The following is a 21265-nucleotide window of genomic DNA, read 5'->3' as shown; positions in this document are numbered from 1 at the left end:
GAGTTAGCAGCTTCCAAGAAATATACCTCCATACCTGCCAAAGAACAGATGACAAGGGGTTCAAAAAGACTTTAGCATTAACTGTGCCAAGACAACTCAACAACTAGTTTTTGGAATCCACCACCAGTAACCAATCATCTAAATAAGGGAATATATGGCAACCTGCAAACAGAGGTAAGCAATAATTGGGGCTAAACACAGCAGTGACTAGATCAAAAAGTAGGGCAGTATACTGAAAAACTCATTCCCCATATGAAAAATGTAAAAACATGCAATGTTGAGTAAAAACCTTACGAGTGCCTCTGGACTCTAAATTTGTTCTGGGATCGACCTTGAAATTTATTGATTAGAAGGGGTATGAAAGGACATGTAACCAAGCCTCAAACAAGAGGCAGTCTTCTGGGGGCTGCAAATAGTGAGCACAGTGCTCTGATCTCTGCCACTGGTGACTTTAGAGCTGTGTTCCATCAGATGATCAAGAAATAAAGCTTTGTAACCTGCACCTTAAACAACAGTACAGATGTAAAGCTTTTAGCTTGTATCTTATTAGCATCCCACAGGCAGAAGTGGATCACTCCTTCCCCTATCAACCCTTTCTGACATCCTGGGGGAAGGGTGACTGTCAAACAAAGGTCAGGGGAATCATTCTCCCTTGGGTCAGCAGAATGAAAATATTTATATATTTACACATTTCTGCCGTTAATATTGTTTCACTTGAAGCACAGTGATTACATGTGCACTGTTAGAAAATGCTGCCAAGAATTTTAAGCTTTAAAGATAAAATCCAGATGTTCAAATCATTTCAGTGTTTCCAAAGACACTCCGTTAACAGGTGGTGAAATGTAGGTTAATCTCATCTGATACTGAATTTACACAGTAGATGATCATTTAGCTTTACCTCCTTACTAGAAATGCACCAATAAAATATGAACAGGTCAGTGTTTAAGGAATTTTTATTAAAGCAAGAATTTTATAATCCAAATTATGGTCCTGTGTTCAGCTATCAGTTTGTACTGTCAACTATAACAGTAGTGATATTCTGAGCTTTTTTCCACAGTAAATTACAAAATTAAAGAAAGGAATGCTTTAAATTTTTTGTACTGTGCTGAAAATTCTTTTCCCCGGGTTTATAAAACATTAATTTGTTTTTTTTCCTTTTACTATTTTTTTGTATTTTAAATCAATAGGTAATCTAGGACTAACAGTTTTGCTAGTCCTGGCACTTGTTGTGTACATAAGCTTCAAAGTTTCCTTTCCTTTTTTTGTTTCATTTTATATTTTTGCAATGTTTTTCTCAATATTTAATCATTTTTCCATGTTTAGATTTTTTTCTTCGGTGAAGCGAAGTTATAATGCGTAGTCCCAGATCACCTGTAAGAAAAAAATCATTTATTAATATGGAAATATGTTTTGATTACAAGAAAAGAGAATCAATGTCTTTCGTAGGTCTTGTTGAAGTTGAACTAATAGTAATCCTTAACACTATTTTTGTTCCCTCATATTTGGGAAACAGTCGCTGAACTATGAGAAGACTGTCCAGGGCCCTGTCCGTCCTGGTCCACCCTGATTTGTCCTCCCCCTCCAGCACCCACTCTCTCCCTGCTAGAAGCCTTGTAGCTGTGGTCTCCATTGTTGCCCATGAGGAGACATGGCTTTGTGGAGGGAGCCGGGAGTTTGCAGCCTCCCTGCAGGCCGCAAAGCCCTGTCGCCACCGCTGGCAGGGGGCTTTCCACTCCCTTTAGCCCAGGAGAGAGCGCTTGCCAGGCTAAAGGGACCCTCCTGTGGCAATGCCGCCACTGGGGGCAGGGCTTTCCATACCCTTTGGTCCACTTTGCGTGCCAAAGGGAGCTGCAGCCACCCTCTCACGCCCTCCTGCCTGCCACCCCTTTCCAAGCCCATTTTTAAAATGGTCTTTGATACTAGTAAATATTAATAAAATTTTATTTATAACCCTCCCTTCCCCAAAGGCTGAAGGTGGATAACAACATTAATAAGCAATAAAATAATACATTATGAACATATATATAATAAATATAGTCATTAAAATGATAAATTTATCATCCATCTGGTTTAAAAAATTGATTCATTCTAAAACCATCTCTTTCCTCCAATGACTGATGTAACCGATGTTTTGAGCCGGGAAGTCAGAATTCTGCTATTGTTTTCGGCCTTGGCCATAGGCCGAGCTGAACAACTCTTTGGCAGGCCCTGCAGAACTATCCTACATCCTGCAGTGCCCTGATCTCTCCATGTAAAGGCTTTCACCAGGCTGGGGCCAGGGCCCAAAAAACCGTGGCCCTGGATAAGACCAATTTTACATCTTTGGGGCTGGGATTCTGAGCAAGTTTTGCTAACTCAATCGAGACAGTCCTGCAGATACCAAGTCCCCAGACCATTTAAGGGCTTTAAAGGCAATTTCCAAAATCTTGAACCTTATTCGGTATTTAATCTGGAGCCAATGCAGCTGGGAGACACAGGTCAAATATGTATTTTCCACTGGGTCTTGCTAAAGACCTGCATGTCTGCAATCTGGACCAGTTGAAACTTCTGGGGCAGCCCTGCATAGAACAGGTTGCAGTAATCCAGGCTGATGGTGACCACTGTGTGGATCACTGTGGCTAGACTGGGTGCTGGCAGGTAAGGTTCAAGCTGCTGTGCATGGCAGAGATGATAAACTACCAGGCAGTCAGCATTTATGACCTGGGCCTCTGTGGATAAAGAGGAGTCCAGGATCATACACAGGCTCTTCACGGTGGTCAAAATTGTTGATTGGACTCCATCAAGAGATGGGAGTTGCACAGACTCACCTGGGGTGCAGATGCCCAGCCAGAGGACCTCTAATGTAGCTGGATTCAACTTTTAAAGGGCTTTGCCTGTATCCCCCCAATCAGCAAGGTGCTGGGTGAGTGGCCCATGATCAATGGTGTTGAATGCTGGCGTTAGGTCTAATAAAATCAGTAGTGCTGACCTGTTTAGATCTAGCTTTCTCAAAAGATCTGTTCAGGAGACCAGAGCTGTTTCTACCCCACGGCCAGGTCAAAAAGTGGACTGGACTGGAGAGTTGTTGTCTTGTCCAAGAAGCTTTGTAGTTGTTCAGCAACCACCCACTCAACCACCTCACTCAGAAACAGCAGATGCAATACTGGGTGGTAGTTGGCTAAGTTAGAAGAATCCAGATTTGATTCTTTCAAAACTAGCCTAACCTTCAGCATCTCTGGGAAAGCTCCTGAAACTAGAGATCAGTTAATTATCTCCCGGAAAGGGTCCCGATCTCATTGCTGCCATTCACCAGCCATGAGTGACCCTGACACAAGGAACATGTATCAGGCCATTCAGCTGTGAGTCTAAGACAGAATCCTGAGAAGACTGAGGGATCTCCAGTTTCCTAACAATATCAAAGTTGGTGGATAGAACATGGCAGAATGACAAGATTTTCTCAGTGAAAAAACTTGCAAAAACCTTATAGCTGACATATCCAATTGTACAATTTGGGACAGGGAAATCAAAGAACATTTATTTTAAATAATAATTGTGCCAGGCAGGAGCTTGCTGAGGCAATAGAGGCGGCAAAATAATATCTTTTATGTAGCCTTTGTTACCATCTCATCTCATAAGCATCATGTGGTGAGCCTTCGGGGAGGACAGTATGTAAATACACAAATAAATGGTTTTGGAGCTTCGTCATGATTTTTCCGCCAAACTTGCTCTAGCCATCTCAGTTCCTATTTCCTCTTGTGCAGCTCTAGTGTATACCAAGAAGCTGAGTTGGGGTGAGAACAAAGGTCGTTGGAGAGCTATCTTGTTGATGTCTTGGAATGATGGCTATGCCAGCCTTTCATCAGCTCATCAATTGAGTTGCTGGGGAGCACTGGCTCTCACAGTGCCTTCTGGAAAGCTATTGGATCTATCAGCCTCTTCAGTTGAGCGCAAATCTGTTCTCCGCCTATACTCCTGAGCTTTTCTACAAGCACAAATCTGCCAGTAGAGCAGAACTCTGTCACCACCTCCACCCGGCTGCAGCTCAAAATACTGCTCTGGAGAGAAGACGGACTCCCCAAGAACAGCATTTCAGGATACAACAGGAAGTGAAAGGTCAGAACACTGTGCTCCATGGGCAGAAATCCATCTGCATGTGGAAAAGCTCCTGTGGATTCAAGCCAGAGTGTCACTTTTTTGCATTCATTAAGCAATTAATTGGGAATGCAGGATTAGACCAATTCTCATTGCATCTATCTTAGATTACTGTAATGTGCTTGGGGTGGGGGGTGCTATGCAGATGGTTTGGAAGCTGCAATTAGTATAAAACACAGAGCAACTGGCACTAGGGAATTATCTCACCGATCCTGAAAGAGAAGCACTAGCTGCCAATTTGCTTCTGGGCCCAATTCAAAATGCTAATTATCACCTTTAAGGCTATAAATGGCTTGGGACCAAGGTACCCAAAGGACCATCTGCTCCAGGGAGCCTGCCTATCAATACAGGTCCTTTTCAGAGGCCCAGTTCCATCTACAGATTTTCCATCTACATAGCTACAAGGGGTGAGAATGTGGCACTGAACTATAACTGAATGACCATATCCAAGTCTTTAGCACCAAGTCTTTAGCACCTGGTTAAAACAACCCCCCCCCAAAGTCTTTTTGTTGATCTGTTGTGTTTTTAGATCCACAGATTCCATTAATTATCTCATTAGAATGAGATTTTGCTGTTTGGGATACTGGCTGCCTGTTTTTGATATTTAAAAAATACACTCCTGCAGTATCATAATAAAATCAGAGTCCAGTAGCACCTTTAAGACCAACAAAGATTTATTCAAGCCGTGAGCTTTCAAGTGCAAGCACTCTTCCTCAGACTGTACAACTGGGTATCTATACCATTAAACCAGCTGATAATTTTGTTCCTTAAGATTTCAATTGTTCTTCATAAGGACTGTGTTTTATATATTTTGTTGTAAGCAACTCAGGAACAAAGTTTTGGCTTTGAGTAATTGATACAAGCATAATTAGTAAACAATTGAGTGGTAATTAGAGACTTAAGTTTTGTTTTAAAGAACAAACCAGTGTGATCTAAAATCTAAAGGGAAGTATCATTCTATTTTCCAGTGCACTTCCACACACAAGTAGTTTAATTGTGTGCAGTTTACAGCAGTAAACTGTTTACAGCAGTAAACTCAGTAAGAAACCAGTAGAAGTTAAAGCTTTAACTTTATCCACTATGATGTAGGGCAACTGCTCATTATGAAGCCCCATAAATTCCTGGTACAAAGTACCAGCTGGTTATTTCTCCTGCATCCCTATGAGCACTTCCAGCCAGCAAGCTGCTATGCTCTGTAACCCCCACGTCATCCCCGACACAAGTGCAGGTATATGCAACATCTGAAAGCTATTCTCTACGATACTTACAACTAGACACTTGGAACACCTGCTGGATTGTTAACAGCTTTCTGAGCAGCTTCTTTAGCTTGGTGGGCTTGCAATACGGCTACAGCTTCATCAACCTAGTTACAAAAACACATTTTTTGTAAAAGCTAGTTTGACAGTAGCTGGCATGTATCATGAAATTCTAGACATAGTATTTTCACCTACCTTCGAGCGAAGGGATTCAGGAGACTCAAGCATGTGAAGAAGCTCGGAGTTGTCAATCTCTAACAGCATACCAGTGATTTTACCCGCCAGAGTAGGGTGCATGTTTTGAATAAGAGGGAACAGCCGTTCTCCTAGAAAACAATCAACAAGTTCGCAGAATTAACACCAACGCAACTAATTTGTCTACCTTGTTTGGCTGGATTTGTCTCTGAAATGTCTCTGACAGTAACTATTTACATATTAAGAATAGTAATTCCTCAAACTAGAATTACTGGAACTGGAAAGCTATATAAAGCTATATATGTCTAACAAGGTATGTTAGACATCCCTTGAAGCTTTTCTGAGAATGGCTGATGCCATTAACACCACAATGTGTTGGACTACTATAAAAGCACATACCAAGTTTACATGTACTTTACCATGCTTTCTACCCTCTTCTACCTAAAACCCATACATACTAGTATTTCTAATTTTACATAATCTCAATCCTCTGCACCTTTCACAGTTTAAAATCACAGCATCTGCATTTTCAAGTATCCTGATTTTCTTTTGAGACATTAGCAGTAGCATATTCCACCATGATCCAGTGTGAGTCCACTATTTTCAAGGCGTGGCATCCCCAGAGTCATAGCTTTGTCCAGCAATGACTTACCCAGCATTTGCTTTTGTTCTTGTGGAGGGGCAGCAGCCAACATGGAAGCAGTCAAAGGTTCTTGACCTTGCACATGGACAGCAGGCTATAATTTGAAGCATTTCACAAGATTAATTTTCAGACAATGTCTTACTATGGTCTGCTAATCTGAACCCAGGCAAGCAAGAATGCCTGCACATCAAAAGGCAGTCAACTGATGATACCGTAAAAAGCAGTTTCACTTTAATTCATAATTTCCCCAAGCTTCTTCTCTCCTTTTCCCACCTTTATCTTAATGTCTGTGAATTAGGCTGAGAGTATCATTGGACTAAACTCACTGGGTTAGCTGCTGCTGCTTCTGAATGAGGGATCTGAACTAGTAAACTGGTCCTAGTCTACTCTAGCCATTATACATCAGATATTAAACAACATTATCTTCTATCCTGGGCCCTAGACCTGGTAATTGACAAAAGAACCATGCCCACATGACAAGTCTTATGTCTTTTGCAGTTCTGAGCAGACATGAGATATACAGCCTAAACCTATCTATGTCAGGTATATCTAAACCTATTGATTTAAGTGGGTTTCAGCATGGTTAGCTTGGAACAGGATCAGTTAAGGCTTTGAAGCTTCCCCCAATAAAATCTAGTGTAATTCTATTTACCTGTTGCATAGCAACCTGAGGTTGAGTATTAAGGTGTTGCTGAGGATTACGAACACCTGCAGCATACTTGTACTGTGGAACAGTGCGCACAGCTGGAGTAGCTGCTGCAGCAGCAGCAGCTGGACGTGGACCCATGGTTTGTGTTGATGTGTTAGCTGAAAAAAACCACAAACATTTAGGCTAAATGTAAGGCTGTTAGAATCACACTTTTGTGGGCTTCCTTGTGCCCTCTAGTTTAAGAGATGTCTTCAGCTCAAGTCTGTAGGCACCATTTGAGCAGCCTGCATTCAACGTTCTGCCCCCTCTTTCCATTTATTGAACTCCAAACTCACCAACACGCTGTGTTGACATTACTCTTGGAACCTGTGATGAAGCTGGCCTCATGGTACTGAATGGTGGTCTGGGAGCTGCAGGGCGGATGGCACCTGTCATGTTCTGGAAAGCTGCGTTTAAGATAGCTGCTGGTTAAGCCTTGTTTCCAAACCAACAGATCAAATTCTACTAAGCTGAACTGACACTAATGAAAATCCCAGTGCCTTTTAGCAAATCAAGCCACTTACGATGAGGTCTAGCACCCTGGGCAGTCCAGCGAGGGCTTGGTCTGAGTTGAGCAAGTTGGCTAGTAGGATAGTATGCAGCACGGTTCTGAGTCTAGCAAAAACAGGATATCAATATTACTTTTTATCACCCAACCCTTTCTTAAAACATTTTTAAAAGGCTTGTTTTATAAAATTATCACACTGGTCATATCCAAACATTTGGTAAGCCTCAATACGTTTTACACAAAAGCTACTTTAAGCATTGTAACTATTTGCGTTTTCTGGCTGTACTAATTTCAAGCCACTCAGGGACACCAAGGAACTTAACCATACCTGTGGAATAGCTGCCATGAAGTAACCTGAAGGAGGCGCTGGCTGGTAAGGGTTGATGACAGGATTGGGCACTGCCCTCACACTTGCCATCCTCTGCATGTATTGATTGGTAAGATGCGCTTGGCGTTCTTCCTTACGTTGGGCTAAGGCTACATACAGTGGTTTAGTGGCCACAATTCTACCATTCATTTCTGTAACGGCTTTGGTTGCTTCTTCTGGCGAGGAAAAGCAGACAAACCCAAACCCCTTACTTCGGCCCCCTTCCATCATGACCTGCCAAAATAAACACACAGCCTTGAGTGAACAAGTAGATGTAAATGTTTTTTTAAAAAAATATGTTTATTTATCAAATTTATAACCTGCCCCTATCAGCCCTGCCATCATGGGGCGGTTCGCAAGAATAAGTAAAAACAATTAAATAACATAACAGTTAAGTATTAAAAACAGTTACAACAACCAAATAATTGATGATATGACATATCAATACCAAGTCCCCTTTTGGGAGCAGATGGGGGGAGCTGTCTAACTTACCGCAGAGGGAAGCCCACAAATTCGAAACTGGCCTCAACCATAGGCCCAGTGGAAGAGCTCCATCTTGTAGGCCTTGTGAAACTGTGATAGCTCCATCAAGGCCCTGATGTTTTGAGGGAGCTCATTTCACCAGGCCAGGGTAAAAAAAAACCCTTTCCTTGTTTAAGGCCAGTTGGACTTCTCTTGGGCCAGGGACTGTCAGACGATTTGCAGACACTGAATGAAGCGCCCTCTGGGGGATGTATTCAGACCAGCGGTCCCTCATACATGCCAGGCCCAGACTATGAATGGCCTTGAAGGTTAAAACCAAAACCTTGAAGTCAACCTAGAACTCTGCTGGAAGCCAATGTAGCTGTCGCAAAACCAGTGTAATATGGGCCGTTCACAGTGTCTTCGTGAGACCCATGCAGCAGCATTTTGGACCAGCTGTAACTGCCAGATTAGTCATGGGTAGGCCTGCATAGGGCGAGTTACAGTTGTCCAGTCTTGAAGTGACTGTCACACTTGTGTTATTTAGATTATTATTGTTGTTGTATTGGTTTATGTTATATATTAATTCATTCCATGTATCCCCCCCCCATGTTATATGTAAACCGCCGTGAGCCATATGGAAGGGCAATATAGAAATAAAATAAAATAAAAAATAAAAATTACTCCTTCCACATTACTGTCAAATCATAAGAGCTGTTGAAAATCCAGCTGTTACCTTTGCACTAGTGATTGTGCCAAATGGAGAAAATTCTTTGCGTAAGCGCTCATCATCAATTCCGTCATCTAGATTTTTCACATAAAGGTTAACTCCCTGAAAAATTAAATACAGAACATGTACTGCTTTGCAGAAAATGTGCTCTATAGTGAAAACATTGTGTTCATTTCAAGTTCTACCTGGTATCTGGTGATCCTGTCCTGCTTCATTTGCTCGAATTTACGCTTGAGCTCTGTTTGTCTTTCTACTTTTTTCTGAGCACGACCAACATATATCTGTTTTCCATTCAGTTCCTTTCCATTCATCTCATCTACAGCCTTCATTAAAAAAGAGAATTAAAAATGTTTGCTGTCAATTTCACACATTTGTCATGTTCCACAAGAAAAGCATAGCATTCAAAGTATTAAGAAAAAGCAAAAGAATCAAGAATACAGACTATATGCACAGAGTGTACTGCAGACTGAGCCACTTTGCTTCCATGCTCCAGGTAGAAGTATCCCATACAGAGAATGAACCTCTGTATGAAGGTGGCACTTGAAAGATACAAGAAATATTCCTTGGGTATTACACTGATATAAGACGTACATTAGTAAACCAATAGTGCAAGTGATTACAAGGGCAAATCAGAAAGCCAGATTTAGCATGTGTCGCTGTACATGTTTATACAAAAGATAAAGAAATCCAGAAACACAAAATTAACAGAAAACACACACTTACTTTTTGAGCATCCTCATGTCTTTCAAAACTAACAAAACCAAAGCCTTTGGATTTCCCACTCTCATCAGTCATAACTTTCACGCTTAGGGCAGGCCCTAAAAACACACACAAGATCTGTTACGTACATTCAGTTCCCAAGGGTTGGATCCTAAAGCATAGCAGATGGAGTAGTTCTCACAGAAAGAGCCATCCTATCTCCCTTCTCCTGGTGTAGCCCCTGACATCATGCAACTCCTGGAGGCTTGGTGGACCTTCAGGAAGATTCTGAGCTGCATGCATGGAGAACTAGCTGACATTCTAGCATTATCAGAAGTACCCCTTTGTGCTAGCAGAAGATAATTTGGGTTTAAGGACATTTTCTCTATACAAGAAAACAGTCACTTTTAAATATTAATTGCTTATACCTTGACAAAGTCAACTGCAACTAAGGCAACCTCCAATTGAAACAACTATTTTTCTAGAATTAGAGAGATAGCCTGACATTTAAGATGTCTTATGTGATAACCTGGTCTGCCTAATTGAACAACTTTATAATTTTGCCCATTTGGCAACTCAACTCCCATTTACACTATGTACTCAGTAGCCAGTAATTTGCATTCTGGCAGTTACTGCCTAACATTACCAGCAATATGGTTGCAGTGTTAATATTAACTGTACAACACACTGCTTAGTACACTACATATGCTGCACTACATTAAAGCCACCTTGGCTATTTCAGGCTAAGAACCTCGACCTTATTAAGAGAGAGAGAGAGAGAGAGAGAGAGAGAGAGAGAGAGAGAGAGAGAGAGAGAGAGAGAGAGAGAGAGAGAGAGAGAGAGAGAGAGAGAGAGAGAGAGAGAGAGAGAGAGAGAGAGAGAGAGAGAGAGAGAGAGAGAGAGTGTGTGTGTGTGTGTGTGTGTGTGTGTGTGTGTGTTTGTGAACTATTTTTTTACAGTGAGGAGTCTTGGTTTGGGAGCACTGAATTGGGAGTATAATTAGAAAATCAGTTCTAATGAGAAAAAAATGATATTACCAAACTTGCCAAAGAGCTCCTTAAGTCTCTCATCATCCATGTCTTCTCCAAAATTCTTGATGTAAACGTTTGTGAACTCCTTAGCACGAGCTCCAAGTTCTGCTTCACGTTCTTTACGAGATTTAAACCGCCCAACAAATCTAGTTAGAGAAATAAGATGAACAGCTGCTTTTATGCCTTCAGTCTTTTTATGTAATCATCGACTTCCTATAAAGTAGGCTCTCTAAGACAGGGTTTCGTGAAACCCTGGAGTTTCCTGAATGGGTGGGAGTTAATAAAATTTTAATATTTATTTGTTAAATGTTTATCAGGTGCAGTGATTATATATGGTCATGTCAACCCACCCACCCTCTCGTAAAATGGCCAATGATAGGCCTGGAGGGGGTAGGAAGGGGTGGCTATGTATACAGCTATGTGTCCCAACCATATTCTGGGGTTTCTCAAAACCTGAAGAATGTTTCAAGGGTTTCTCAACAGAAAAAAAAGTTGAGAAAGACGACTTTAAAGCAGAACTTTCTGACATTTTTAAAGGAAGTTTGCTAGTAAGCTCACCAAGAAAGTTAAGTGGCTTCCGTTGCACACTGCAGTATTTCTTTAATTAGGGAAATTCCAGAGTACTTAACTTCATCCCAACTGGCTTTACATACAGAAGTATTTGGAATAGGGGCAGGCATGTATCCTCCACACATTGTAATGTGCTATGGTTAGGGATGCCAAAAACTTTACACGAACAGGGAATGTCACTTAACACCTTGTTTGAAACGTCCAACTTAACTGTCACCTGACCACAGCATGATGATAAGCCTTTGAGTCACATCAAAGACAAACAGTACTACAACATGTTTCCTTTTTCCAGAGTAGCATCACTGAGGCACAGCAGCCAGATAATTGCTGATCAGAATGTCTGTCCTAATTAGGTCATATATACTGTTCTTATACTTGACGGCATTCTTTTTTTCCTTTCCCTTCCTTTTCTCTCCAGCAAAGATACTATTCTATTTTTTCTAGATGTTAAAGTAGTCAAGAAAGTGTCCGAATTCTAGAGTTGCACTACTCTAAGCAATTAAGAATGTTTGCCCAGTCCACTAAAGACTGATTTAACCAAGGTTTTCCTAGTTACTGATGGCCTTGATTAGTTTCACTTTCAAAACAGAACAAACATTTTGAGTTCATTAATATGGTTGCATATTCCCAGCCCAGCAATATGAAGTGAAACTGACGAATACGTGGGGAAAAAGTCCCTGTATCTGGGAGACTCATTCCCCTACAGATAACCATCTTGTTTTATACGTTGGTGTTTTTCCTTCAGTTTTAGGGAGTAGACAGCTATGACAAATCACTTCAAAAACACACAAGCCTGCATTATTCTTTATCCAAACTGTCTGTCTGGTTTTCCTATTTATGGACACCATGTGAAACAGTTATAAAGGACAAACCAGGACACCTCACACCCATACATCACTCACTGTGAAAGGCAAATTTTATGTATGGAAACATTGTGGCAAAGAGAAAAGGGGGGCTGGAAGCTGTGAGAGCAGTTTGAGAATGCATATACAACTGAGAACATATGCAAACTGGTGGAACGCAAATGAACAGTTCAAAGTTCTTGCAAACAGCATGGAAGCGAAACTCCTAGGCGACTGAATATCTCTAGCTACGACTGAATAATGGCCCTGTCTCTTGGTTCATGTGAAATGTTTTTTTTGCACTAACTCCAATCACAGATGCTAGAAACAAGGATTTCCATGCTGAATTTCACCTATGAGTTTAAAGGCTCCAAAGAAACATTGGCATACTCACACTTTGCGATCATTAAGCAACATTCCGTTCATTTTTTCAATAGCTCTTTCTGCAGCTTCTTGCGTCTCAAAGTGTACAAATCCATAGCCTTTGGATCCATTTTCATCACATACAACCTGCAAAGAATAATGTAACTCTTGTGAGACCCTCTGAATGCAATTATATTAACCGTGATAATTTTAACAACATTTTGCACTCTGGCCTGCTCACCTTACAAGAGAGGATATTTCCAAAAGCAGAAAATGTGTCATACAAAGCTTTATTATCAATTGATTTGTCCAAGTTTTTGATAAAGATGTTTCCAACACCACTTTTACGCAGAGACGGATCACGCTGGGACCACATGATACGCACTGGCTTGCCTTTAATGACATCAAAATTCATAGTATCTAAAGCTCGTTCAGCTGCAAAGACAAAATAGTAAGCATTAAATTACTGTAATCTCAAGACAAAGCAAATATGATATTTGATAGCTTTTCAGCGGATTCAGGTGGGTAGCTGCTTGGGTCTGAAGCAGCAAAGCAAAGTTTGAGTCCAGTGGCACCTTTAAGACCAACACAATGTTATTCAAGGTATAAGTTTTTGTGTGCTTTTTTATCTGAAGTAGTATGTATGCATACAAAAGCTTATACCTTTAACAGAACTTTGCTGGTTAGTCTTAAAGGTGCTTCTGGACTCAAACTTTGTTCAGCTAAGAAAACTGTTCTTAGTCCACACAGGACTCATGTTTCTCTTGGTTTCTTGAACTACACAAAATTGAGACACTATTCCAGCAACATCATATTCAGAAAGTACTGCACCATTCTGGGTGATGGACTACGTGAAGAATGGCTCTTCAGTCCACAATGTTATTTTGAAATTCACTGTATTTGGCCAGCTTTGGAGGACTGATATAAGAAGGCTATGTCAATCTCTCAGGGCTAAGAAGGCTCTAGGTTGTAAATGAAGGACTGTGTACAAAAAGTGGAAGTTCTTATTCAAAACATAGTACGTATTAAGAAATAGCATGACAGTAACAGCCACCAATAATAACCCCCAAATCCTTAGTCCACACACTGTATCTTACAAAGGCTTTTCATGCTGTGTATGAATTAAGGATTCTTGGGGTTATTACTGATGGCTGTCAATGTAATGTATGTTATTTGTTAAGACATGCTATACATTTTGAATAAGAGCCTCCACTTTTTGTACACAGTATTTTGTACACTTCTGGAGTGCACATTCTACCACTGTGTCATGCTTGCTGTTCTGTAAACTAAAGACAGCTAAGGACAATCAAGCCTATGGACATGCAAACAGGCTCTGGCAGTGTAAGATCGAAGGAAGGAGAAAAATCACGCCCATACCAGAGAGAGGGCTACCAAAGGATAGCTAGATCACCTTCCCCATTTGAATATGAAGGCACAGACAATTATGTGATTTATAGTCCACCTTTCTCCCTGAAACTCAAGGAAGATTACACAGTGCAAGTCAAATATATAAGAGGGACATAGGTAAGAAATTCCCTGGGTCTCAAAGGAAAGCACTCTCCTATACGCCTCACATGTCTAGACGGCTGGCATGAAGGACTACTTTGGATTCCATTTTGATCACATGTAGCCACACAATGGGAAGAAATCCAAGCTTCTAACTCAAGCTAATGGAATGTCTGCGGGCTTGTACCTTTAAGAACTGTGCTTGTTCCTTTAATTACAACAGTCAGGGATAAACATAGCTAGAACAAGACAGATTAAGTTAGCCATTTTATTTTCCATCTTTTGCTCAGCCTATAAATAATCTGTTGTACACGATTCTTTTATTAAACCATTATAACTTGAACACTAGAAGTCTGATTTCTGTTCTCCACTAAGAGTACATCCTACTCTCATCCATGTTACCAAAGGTAAAGTCAAGGGAGGGAGCAAGCTCATTCTTTCATCTCCAACTACACAAAAGGGTGTCTGCTCATTCTGCCAGAGCATGGCTGCACAAGATCGTGAGTGAAAATAAGGAGGCAAAGCTGACAAGAGGCTGCAGAGGCTGGGGTCCCAACTCCTCCAGCTGGTTATATATCGATTGGGGGGGGGGGTAGTGTTGGCAATTGAAAAAGGGTTGGTCAGAGGAAAAGAGGGAAGTAGGTGGTTCATTAAGCAACTTGGGATGGCTGGAAATTTCTGAACTCTTGGTGAGGAAGGAGCCCAGCCATATATATAATTTACTATTAAAATATACACACAGTATATCTAACTTCCAATCTCTGTTCCTGACCAAGCCTTCTGCAGTGTTTTCTACAACTCTAAAATGGTGTCAGAGATCCCTTCAACCATTTAGGTCCCATGTGATAATTTCCTCCAATTCTGTATGCTACAATTCTGACAGAAACCTTTGTTAACTGAACTGTTTGAATGTTCAATACAATTCTTACATTGTTCCTTCAACCAATGGAAATAGGACATCTGTCAGGAAAGACGGCCACACAGATTGACCAAGGAGATACTTGCTGGTGTGTTGAATGTGACATTCACTTCAGAGGCAGGTGTGAAAACCAGCAAAATACATGATCGGGAGGGTATTTTCTGCTAGGTGGCACCCTTCATCCCCTGTGGTATTCAAAATAATGTTCTGGCCAAGTAGCTAGAGAATGTCCTCCATCTTTCTATGTGACCTCTGTGACAGCTTTAAAACACTGCCTCTATCAAGACTGGAGGAAAATCTAATAATAAACCACAGCAGTGTAAGCCTTTCTATTTGACCTGTTGGTGGCATTTTTGCCTACATTGCTGGTCTCCCACCAGTCTATTCTACTGACAGATGCCTTACAGCATTATGTACTGAATTGATTTTGCTCTATAAACCAATGTTTGCATTATCGGCTACCTTACAGAAGACAGTCTAAGTAGCAAACTACCGCAACAACACCAGCAGATGAAGGTACAGATTGAAAAAGCTTCAAAGAGCGATGCCAACTTACATCACTTGTCAAAAGCTTCTATCATTTTAAGGAACAGAACCAGCGGAGCCAAGTACTCATACTAAAATGGCACTACTCAGTCTGAATTAGGCATATTTCCTTCACCAGGAAGCACAAGTGATGGGGGTAGAAAATAAACACAATGGCGTCTTGACACTGTCTCTGCACCTTGTGATCTAATCCCTCAATTCTGCACTCCCGCCCTCCCCATAGCACAGGAAAGCCAACAGCTATGCCTGACTCTTTCCAGGCACACAGGGAGCTGCAAGACTCGCCACCTCAGCACAGCTTTGTTGCAGTCCTTCCATGCCTACAAAATCTGCATCGAATAGGGATACTGTAAAAATGGAACATAGCCCAAGAAAACAGGATCACTTCTTCCTGTGATCATGCTGCTCTAAGTATGGGCTTCATACTTTTTCTATTGGAGTATTTAACTTACGGATTTCAATAATAATGGTAAGTTACGAAAAGGCATAATATGAAGCACTCTTCGGAACAGCACTAAAGTGCTCTTCCCCTTCAAAATGAGGTTCTACACATTTGACTATGAAGTCAGAAATAATACTAACTTTTCTTCAGACTATAAGAAAAATTCCTTATAGCTGTTATCAATGGCTAATTGGACCAGGAAATGCAGAATGATGAGAGCTTTTCTATCTTCTGCTATAATTGTTTTGTACCTAAGTAGCCAAGTAGGAAGACTAACCACACACTCCCAAACAGCAAGGCTACCAGGTTAAACAAGTTACATTCCTTCACTTTCAAAGCTAGTCATAGTGAAGACAAAGATCCAGACATGATATTTAGTTCATGACTGGTCTTTTCAAGATGGCAATTTAGTTATTAACCACCACCACCGAAACACTTACTATACTGAGTTTACCAGGGGTTCTGCTGAATTAATCACCAGCTGAGCAAAACACAAATGGACATAAGCAAAGATGGCTGAAGTTGATAGAAGGAAAACAGTCGGATACTTAACACAGAAAAGGCTATAGTTCAAATCTAAACTCATAATCCTGGATGGTTATTCAGGGCACTATGTATCTCAATGAGCTTATTTCTGCTAAGCACACAGAGCACAACCAAAGCAACACATCCTTCCATTCTCCTCAAATATTAAAATAGGCTAGAGCTTTGTGAAACCCAAAAACTTTTGTCCAGTGTTTAACCCCAAATTTAAACCGTTTCTTGTTTGCACTGCACTGAGTCAGTCTACTGGATCAAGTTACCTACCAAAATGTACTGATCATTTAGTAAAAACAATCAGGACTGGTTAGACTGACGCATGTGTTTCTTTTTAAAGCTCTATAATCTAAAATGTCAGGCAGGCTTCCTAAAGGCAGGACTGGCAGCAGGGCTTGGGCAAGAGGAAGCTCCTTTTCTGTTTCTTGATTGAGAGGGGCTTGCTTACCACTGTCAGTACAGGCTGACAGCAACAGTCATTAGAGGGGAGCATTTCCGTCATGTCCTGCTTCTCTAGGGTGAATTGTAGGCCACGATTATCAAACAAATCGTGCTACTCTTGGGAGACTTTTAGAAGAGTTCTACTTGGTTCTTCCCCACAACCTACGAGCCTCTCTTTCTAAACAAGGTTAAGAAGTCATTAGAGCGTAGGCAACAAGGACACTGTGGATCACCACCCACCCCTTGTCTGTAGCAGCCTAAGGACAAAAAGTGCGCTGTCCTAGCAGCTACCCCCATGTCAGCGGGCCTTGCACTCCCTCGCTCCGGCCTCCAAGGGCACAGGGGCCTCGCTCGCGCCCCGATTCTCCCCCGCCATTTAAGGCGCTCATTTGGTTGGCATTTCCGCCCGAGACGCCTTCCTGCTCGCGCCTGACACTCGGAGCCGGCAGCGGGGAGCGCCGACACGCCCTTGGCCCAGGACTTCGGAGGGCCGGGCCCGGTTCCGACAAGCTTCCCGGGGGAAGGCGGCCAAGCAGGGCCCTGCCGCCCGGACCGCGTGGAGGAGGAGGAGAAGGAGGCGCCTCCCCGCCACGAGGCCCCGCGTCCGCCCCCGCCCCGACCCTCCAAGTCCCGCGAGTTGGCCACGCGCGCCTGTCTCCCCGAAGGGCGAAGCGTCCATTTCCGAGCGAGGGAGGCGCAGGCCCGGGACTGCCAAGGGCTCCGGCGCTCTGTAAAATGGATGCTCCGGCAACGGGGGGGGGGGGGAGAGAGAGGAGAGACGCGCGGCGGGCCTCGCCGAAAGGCGAAAACATGGCTCCGGGAAGAGGAAGCGGCCCCGGGAGGAAGGGGGGGAGGGGGGGAGGGGGGACTCCAAAGACACTCTTGCCGTCCCAGCCCTCGCCGTAGAGACACGTTTGAGGAAGACATCGCGCCTCTCTCCCGCGCGCCCCAGGCCCGGCTCATTCTACGCCCTCGCCCCTCGCCGGCCTCTCTCCCCTCAGCCTCCCCACGTGCGTCTCCCTCGGGGGGCCTCCCCGGAGCCCGGTGGGGGAGATCAGAGCCGCCCCCGCCGCCCCCCCCCCGCCCGGTCTGTCTCCGGCCGGCCCTCGCGGTCCTCCTCACCGTCGGCGGGCTGCTGGAAGTTGACATAGGCGTAGCCGAGGGAGCGGCGGGTGATCATGTCCCTGCAGACGCGGATGGAGAGGATGGGCCCGGCGGGGCTGAACTTCTCGTAGAGCATGGCTTCGGTGACATCGGGGTGCAGGTCCCCCACGTAGAGCGAGGCCATCGGGTAGCTGGGGGCGCTGGGGTTCATGCTGGCGGGGGGACAGGGAGGGGGGACGAGGCGGCTGGGCAGACTCGCGAGCGCCGAGGAGGCCGCGACGGGCCGGCGGGTTCCAAACTTAACGGCTCCGCGGCGGCGGTTGGACGGCGGTTGGCGGCGCCGGCTGGCTCGAGCGCTCGCGGCGGCTGCTGCTGCTTCTGTCGGTGCCGCTGCCGGCGGAGAGACGATGGGAGGGGGCTGCTGCTGCTTCTGCTGCCGCTGGCGGCTTCTCCTGCTGCGATGGTGGCTGCTGGCTTGGGCGGGTCTCCTCTCGGCTGCGCCGGGTTCAGGACTTCGCTTCGCTTCACCGGGTTATTTTATACCAAACCGGCCGGTTTCAGGTGGGGAAGGAAAAAGGAGAGGGATTTTTTTTTTAATAATCGTTTTTCGGATTTTAAGATTTTTTTGGATTTTTAAAGGTTTTTTTTTTTTAGTAATAAATGGTGCGGCGGAGCTGGTGTGTCCGGGAAGGCCGGAGCACACACACTGCGCACACAGCACCGTCAGCGGCCGGGGGACAAGGGGGTGGCCGCCGCCCCGGCCGCGCTCTATATATAGCCGCCCCGCCCCCAGCCGCCTCCTCCGTACAGCACGCCACGCACTGGAAAGCTCCGACACGCACGCGCAGCCTCAGACGAGGAAGGAGGCGGGGCGCTCCAGCGCGTGGAGGGAGCGGCTGACGCCATACTTTGCGAAGGGACGCAAGGGTCTAGAGTTGGGCAATAGGGAGCGCATGTGCACAAGGAAGAAATGGACCGCGAGTGGGGGTGGGGAAATAGGAACAAGGGTGAAACGCTCTCTCGCGCTACTTAAAAAGCTTTGCTATAAGCGCATGCGCACGGGGCGGGGAAGAAGAAGGCGTTGTTCAGGGCAAGAGTTTTCGGTAAACCCTGCTGGAGATGGGAATTCGCGGGGATTTACGACAATGGGCTCGTTGGGGACGCATGCGTAGAAGGTTTGCTTTAACCATAGGCATCTCACCGATGGAAACGGCGCCAGTAATAAGAGCGAGAGGTTAGGGCTGGCCCTAAATAAGTTCGTTTTCTCTTCCACTTTAAGCCAACGAATCGTTCCGGAGTGGGCCGTTGGGGCTTCGGTGGCTGCTTTGCTAAGCTTTTACTCTGATCTGCCCTTTGCGAGGAGACACCACGGTAATTTTCAGGGTGTCGTTCTTTTCAGTGCCTTTCTTGGCGGAAGCTTCAGTTTGCTAATCTAATAAAGAGAGGGCAAAGGTTAGTAGGCCCAGCCTTTTTAAAAACCTATATAGGCAGGATATCCGGTGTGTCTAACTGACAATCAGTGACATGCTTGGGGTGTGGGTGGGAATGAGATGAATTGACAATCCAGGACGCTGCAGCTCTTCAAGACCTGGCCAAGGCTGTTAGTGATAGGATCTGTTGGCAGTCGCTAATTCATAGGGTCACCAGAGAAGACTTGATGGCATGTAGCATACAAAGCATATTTGTTAAGTAGTCCAGTAAAGCCTTTTGTTTACCCTTTTCATTAATTCTCAGGAACAGCAGAAATTGCCATTTGCTCTATGATCAACACAGCTGTGTGCGGATGTGCATGTATGCACCTCAGATGTAGAAAGGAGATGAGACAAAAGTGAGTCTCAGCTTGTTTGGCAGTGCACAGGGGGAGAACCTGGCCCAGGGCCCATTCCCCAGAACTTTCAAGAACAAGGAACAAAGCCCATGTACCTAAGGGCAGGGGTAGTCAACCTGTGGTCCACCAGATGTCCATGGACTACAATTCCCATGAGCCCCTGCCAGCAAATGCTTTGTTTGCAAATGCTGACAGGGGCTTATGGGAATTGTAGTCCATGGACATCTGGAGGACCACGGGTTGACTACCCCCGCCTAAGGGCACAGTCAACAGAAAAGTGTTAATTTCCCCCTGATATATACAGCGTAACAGGTAGACACAGATCAAGCCTCCTGTTGTTTTTAGTAGCCGCCTCTAAAATCCACACAATATAATCTGTAACGATAAGCACCCTGTCTTTGGCGCTTGCAACCTTCAGTGTTAACTAAATAAATGCATATAACTTTTCTCGTGAAATTGTGGTTAGTTTTGAAGTTTAAAGATTTTTGTCCCTTCGTCTTCCTTCCCTGCTCCCCAGCAGCAAATACATAATGTTCCCAACAAGATGAAATACAGTACACCACGAATGTTTCCTGGTGAATAATATGCCTTTCAGAAAATGTGAAGAAATATGGGCTAATCTATAACTTCTTGTGCTTTTGTTTGTAGTACAAAGTGTGCAGACTGTAAAGTATTCAAGCTACTGAAGAAATACTGTATTTTCTGTAAAAAACAAAAACAACTCAGTATGATGCTTAATTTAAATTTGTTTCCAAAAGAATTTTCGCAAAAGTAGAAAATCGTAACTCGTTTTACTAGGAGCAGAGTTCTGTAGCATCTTGAAGTAGTGTACCTTTGGTGGCAAGAGTTCATGGAGCAGAGTACACTCTTTCAGGTACCATTTTGCCAGAGGTGGGTATGAGGCTATTTTCATGGCAGAGCATATCCTTCTCATGCAGGAGGCTTTCAAGAACAGATGCTGGCAACTCTAGGTAATTGGATCTCTGTTCTCAAGGCTGAGAACAACCCATGGATGAGACCCCAAAATCCATCGCCAATGGCAGCATACAATGACTGAGCTGGCAGGACCAGAACACTCATGATAAAGCAGCTTAAAGTATACAGTCTTTCAGTCTCTCATTTATCTGTGGTTTAAATTTTGTCCCATTCCCTGTCTTATTACTATTCTAGTTTTTGGTCACAGCTGTTGGAGAGTCAGCTAGAATCCTTGCTTGTTGCTTGCTTTGATTTGTTTCTCCTGTTGGCCCAGTCTCTCAAGCTTCTTTGAGGGCTGATTGTTTCCTTCATCACTCAAGGGCAATTTAGCCCAAATGCAATTAAGAGTTATTGTCAAGAGGAGCTACTCAAGTGGCATTCCAGGGTAAACAGAGAAATAACTGGTTCCTCTGGTACCTCAGCCAAATTAAACTTTTGAACTGAGGGGTTTTGAGGAAGTCAGGCATCCTGAGAGTTTGAT

At 43.8% G+C, this 21265-nt stretch overlaps 1 protein-coding gene across 2 annotated transcripts; it reads right to left on the bottom strand.

Annotated features, from left to right (window-relative positions):
- Nucleotides 1-935: 935 nt before the first annotated feature.
- Nucleotides 936-18739, bottom strand: PABPC1 (poly(A) binding protein cytoplasmic 1). Of its 2 annotated transcripts, none has more exons than XM_077351779.1 (15): nucleotides 18000-18739; nucleotides 12728-12921; nucleotides 12518-12633; nucleotides 10718-10857; nucleotides 9704-9798; nucleotides 9166-9303; nucleotides 8987-9082; nucleotides 7750-8022; nucleotides 7438-7528; nucleotides 7210-7320; nucleotides 6878-7032; nucleotides 6235-6319; nucleotides 5583-5713; nucleotides 5400-5494; nucleotides 936-1371 (listed from the first exon to the last, which is right to left on the bottom strand). In XM_077351779.1, the coding sequence occupies exons 1-14, from the start codon at nucleotides 18190-18192 to the stop codon at nucleotides 5402-5404; spliced, it is 1911 nt and encodes a 636-aa protein (XP_077207894.1). In that variant the 5' UTR covers nucleotides 18193-18739; the 3' UTR covers nucleotides 936-1371; nucleotides 5400-5401. The 2 variants fall into 2 exon arrangements, with proteins under 2 accessions (XP_077207894.1, XP_077207895.1); XM_077351780.1 differs by having other exon boundaries at nucleotides 10727-10857.
- Nucleotides 18740-21265: the final 2526 nt, after the last annotated feature.

The sequence above is a fragment of the Paroedura picta genome, chromosome 9 (assembly GCF_049243985.1).
Source record: "Paroedura picta isolate Pp20150507F chromosome 9, Ppicta_v3.0, whole genome shotgun sequence".
Lineage (NCBI taxonomy): Eukaryota > Metazoa > Chordata > Lepidosauria > Squamata > Gekkonidae > Paroedura > Paroedura picta.
This window is presented reverse-complemented; position numbering and strand designations above follow the sequence as displayed.

Bases quoted from the DNA above. Each gene is read 5' to 3' on its own strand.
- PABPC1 (XM_077351779.1), bottom strand. From the start codon at position 18,192: ATGAACCCCAGCGCCCCCAGCTACCCGATGGCCTCGCTCTACGTGGGG. The intron at 7,321-7,437 runs GTAAGTGGCTTG...TCTTAAACGCAG, and splicing joins CCAGGGTGCTAGACCTCATC to CTTTCCAGAACATGACAGGT. The intron at 7,033-7,209 runs GTGAGTTTGGAG...GGTTTTTTTCAG, and splicing joins AATGTCAACACAGCGTGTTG to CTAACACATCAACACAAACC.